A 4,029-nucleotide genomic window follows, 5' to 3' on the forward strand; every position below is an offset into this window, starting at 1 on the left:
TGTGCGGACCCCATAGTGGCCCCTACCGCCTTTCTGCATGGGCTCTGTGTCTGGTGTGCGGACCCCATAGTGGCCCCCTACCGCCTTTCTGCATGGCCTCTGTGTCTGGTGTGCGGACCCCATAGTGGCCCCCTACCGCCTTTCTGCATGGCCTCTGTCTGGTGTGCGGACCCCGTGGGGGCCCTGCAGTCAGCCCTTTTGGAGTCTCCACTGAACCTTGGGTTCTGGAGGGGCCTTGTGGCGGGTGGCTGGTCCTGCCCTGGGCTGCCTTTGTGTCCTTGCTGGCCGTTGGGGGTGGGGGGAGCAGGAGCGCCTCGTTCTTCAATTGCCCAGGGTCCTCTTGCTGTGTGGCCGCCTGCAGGCTGAGGAACCTGGGATAGGAAGCCCAGGGTCTTGATCCTAGGCTGTGCCTCTACTGCCCACTGCTGAGCGCTTTGTGTCCCAAAGCGTCTGCGCTCAGGTGGCACTCCGGAGGTGAAGGAGGAAGGGGCCTCAGCTTAGTCGTCTGTACATGTGCACAATCATTCTGACCTTGCAGGTTTGTTGTGGGGATTGCGGGGGTCTCGGCATCAGTGAGCTGAAGGGTTTGTGGCCCTGGCCGACCACCTGTGCTGGTTGTGGTGTTCCCTCCACTGTCTGCTCCCACCCCACCTCACCCCGCAGAGGAGCCACCGACGTCTGGGCCAGAGGGCAGAGGTGGGGTGAGCATGGTGTGAAAGCACCTGGCTGTCCTGCTTGTGCGTCCTCTGGGGTGCTCAGAGGCTGGGGTAGGGTGATCCCACCACCGTCGTTCTCTTGTTGGAACCTCCTGGTCGATTTGTACCTTCGTCCATCAGTGATTTTCAGCTGGCCTGGCCGGTGTCTGTTTCATTGTAATCTCTGTGTGGAAACCTCAGTTGCCTTTCACATCTCGGGGTGGGGTCCCGAGCTGCCCGCACAGACGTGGAAGGTGCCTGGGCTCTGGTCGGGAAGCTGTTTGCCTCATCTCGTTTCCGCCGCCCTAAGGGAGGTCTTTCAAGGTGGTCTGCAGGTCGCTCTGGTTCTTTCCAGTGTCTGTGTGGGGCTCCCTTGCACAGAGGCCTTCTGGTTTCTTCATCTTCTCTGTCTGGACAGTTGAGACACCGAGGGTGGCAGAGCCAGGCGCTGGCTGAGGTTTTTGTCTGTCCACCCACTGCACTTGGAGGGGAGGCGTCTGCGGACGGGACTGGCCTTCAGCCCCAGAGGGGATGATGTGGGGTGAATGTGCTGTGGACGGGGACCTGAGGCACTGAGCCCGTCTCAGCCGTCCCTCCCCCGAGGACTCTGAGAGTCGCACACTCTCCCACAGGGAGGGGTCGCCCTGGGCTCTCACCTGACTCGTCTTCTGGTCTCGTCTTGCCCGGCGTGGTCCTTACTAGGTGGTGGGTCTCGGTACCTGGTAGTGGAGAGGGCTTGAAGGGGATGCCACCCCTTTGCCCTCTGGCTGCCCTCCCTCCCTGCCCCTCCCACTGGCTGGTGCCAGGCTGCCTGGGGGCTCCACTTCTGTGCTGAGGGCTTCTTGGGGAGGCAGGGCCACTTATCATGGCATTGTGTTGTCCTCAAGATTTTGCAAAAATCTGAGTGTGTGTGGGGTAGGTGTCTCAGAGGGCAGGATTTGTGTTCCAGGAGAGGAGAGGTGAGGTCACCATACCTCGCCACCGGAGGTGGGGCAGTCGCCTGCCAGTGTGTGCCAGGGGCTTTTTACACTGCACCCCTCAGCCTTCCAGGTCTTGCTGGGGTCGGTGTGTTTCTGCCAGGTAGCAGAGCTGAAGGCGAACTGCACCCTCAGGGCCTGTAGTGACCACTGGCATTCAGTGAGCGCATGCTGGCACCAGGCGCAGCCCTAGAGCTTTAACCACATTGGCCAGGATTTCCCTGGCAGCACCAGGAGGGCTCCTGGGCTGGGCCTCGGGCGGCTCTGCAGTGGCTGGTGGGCTTGTGCCAACCAGAGCCCAGGGCGCTCCTCCCTCTGCCTTGCTCAAGCTCACAGTCTATGGCTGGGCGGGGCTGCCTTCCCCACCCAGGACGAGGCCTGCACTCCGGTGTCCATGGCCGGAGCTGGGCTCCTACTCAGCCTCTGGTTTGGAACAGTAGGCGGGTGGCTGGAAGTGGGTGGCTTGAAGGGCCTCATCTGGCCAGGCGCTGTGTCCCGACGGCAGCAGAAGCAGGCCCCCACGCTGAGCTGTGACCGTCTATCCTCATGCTTGGAGGAAGCTGGCCTGCAGCCTGGGAGCCTTCCTTTGTCCCATGAGCACTCCCACACCCCCAAAGGTCAGTTTCAGCCCCATTTCCTGGCTCCTGGACCTGTGTAGCAGCAGTGGGTACTGGGAATTTCCCCCCATAACTGACACCTGGGAGCCGACATCTGGGCCCTGGGAGGCGGCAGCAGCACAGCCTGGGCCTTCTGTCGGTGCTGCGGCAGGCTCAGCGGAGCTGCGTGTGGTGCTTGGTGCCCGTCACTGGCGTGAGCTCTCTCTGTGCCTGACTCTTCCAGCGTCAGGAGCCTCGTGGGGAAGTGGAAGGACTAGGTCGTGTGGCTGGCCCCAGCATCTGTGCTGCCTGGGGCCCAGCAGAAAGGGTGTTCTGGGAGGTACCTGGAGACCTTGGAAGGGCAGGAGCCTGCTGCTGTCCAGACATTGAGGGAGGGCCGCAAGTCACAGGAGATAGGACACAGGTCTCAGGACTCGGGGTCGTCCCAGGCCCCGGGGTCGTCCCAGGCCCCACCAGCCAGGGTGGGGCTGGACTCACTTTCACTCTGAGTCACATGGAGCGCCTGGGAGGTTTTGAGCAGACCAGTGACTTGATCTGACTTGGTTTTAACAGGATCACCCTGCGGTACGGGCTAGGCGGTCCTTGCGGGGCAGAGCAGGGAACCCTGCTGGGAGGGCTTCACGGAAATCGTAGCAAGTGGTGGTGGCAAGGGGCAGTGCCGCCACCCTCTGGCCTGGGGCAGCAGGAAGAGAGGCATTTGGGGGACCCCAGGTTTGTGCCCAGCACAGCAGCTCTGTGTCCGGGGTGAAGACACAGAAACCGGCGCAGCTGCCCTCCCCACCAGGGTTGCAGCCTGGGGCTGTGAGCAGCGGCTTGGTGAGATGGAGGGGCATGGAGGCACCCGCTCACCCCAGGAGGGCATGGAAGAGGTTGGGTATGAGGGGCTTCCCTGGATGAGACCTTGGCACAGGTGGGCGCCCCTGGAGTTGAGACACGTTCTCTCGTGCAGGCATGCTTGGTGGGTGAGCTGCGTTGCGTGTAGCTTTGAAGCCCTTTCCACTCTGGGGTGGGGTGAGAGGAAGTGAGGTTGCCATGCAGGGTGCTGACAACATCGAACATCCAGCTTGGGGAGGGGCTCCTGGTTTGCAGCATTTGCCCATTGCTGGGGTGTAATTGCCAACCGGGGCAGATTTCAGGAGATCAACCAGATGTCAGCTAGCTCACAAACTTTCCTAGTCTTGACTGTCTACCCTGAGCATCTACAAGTGGCTGGTTCTGGGGCTGGAGCCGGCTCCTCCCACGGCAGAGCTGCTGCCTGTGCTCCGAGGGGAGCCTGCAGCCCTGACCTGTCTGTCAGTTATACGAGTGCGGGAAAGGCCCAAATGGCAGCAAGGTACGAGGCTGAAGTTGAAGTGCCCGGCGCCGGGTTAGGGCTCCCAACGTCTGCCCCACACCTTTACAGGTAGACCTGGGGCCACGCCGCAGGGCCCTGGCCGTGGTTGGAGGCCTGCATGCATTCTCCACTCTGCAGCGTTCCTGTGGGCGCCCCCGACTGTCTGTGCCCTCCTGGGACAGGCAGGGTGGCGGTGGCCTCTTCCTGCCAGCCCTGCCTGTGGCCAGCCAGTCGGGGCCAGGGAAGCCCCAGCATCTTGCATGTGCAGAGCTCCCCGTGGTCAGCTGAGGTGCAGAGGTCGGCAGGGTCTGAGCTGCTGCTCCCACCTCTCTGATTGGCCGAGAGTCAGGCCGGGTCACAACCACGCTGCCATCACAAACCTTGGCTTGTTCTCCTGGTTACGGTAG

General features: G+C 62.3%; 1 protein-coding gene across 3 annotated transcripts; it reads right to left on the reverse strand.

Annotated features, from left to right (window-relative positions):
• Window positions 1–409: 409 nt before the first annotated feature.
• Window positions 410–3,911, reverse strand: LOC108513226 (uncharacterized). Of its 3 annotated transcripts, none has more exons than XM_017848940.1 (4): window positions 3,684–3,911; window positions 3,190–3,290; window positions 1,352–1,414; window positions 410–1,105 (listed from the first exon to the last, which is right to left on the reverse strand). In XM_017848940.1, exons 1-4 carry the CDS (start codon window positions 3,882–3,884, stop codon window positions 1,093–1,095), a joined length of 378 nt encoding a protein of 125 aa, XP_017704429.1. In that variant the 5' UTR covers window positions 3,885–3,911; the 3' UTR covers window positions 410–1,092. The 3 variants fall into 3 exon arrangements, with proteins under 3 accessions (XP_017704429.1, XP_017704423.1, XP_017704417.1); XM_017848934.1 differs by having other exon boundaries at window positions 410–1,192; XM_017848928.1 differs by having other exon boundaries at window positions 410–1,209.
• Between the last annotated feature and the right edge of the window lie 118 nt (window positions 3,912–4,029).

This window comes from Rhinopithecus bieti, unplaced genomic scaffold (genome assembly GCF_001698545.2).
Source record: "Rhinopithecus bieti isolate Rb0 unplaced genomic scaffold, ASM169854v2 scaffold_2205, whole genome shotgun sequence".
Lineage (NCBI taxonomy): Eukaryota > Metazoa > Chordata > Mammalia > Primates > Cercopithecidae > Rhinopithecus > Rhinopithecus bieti.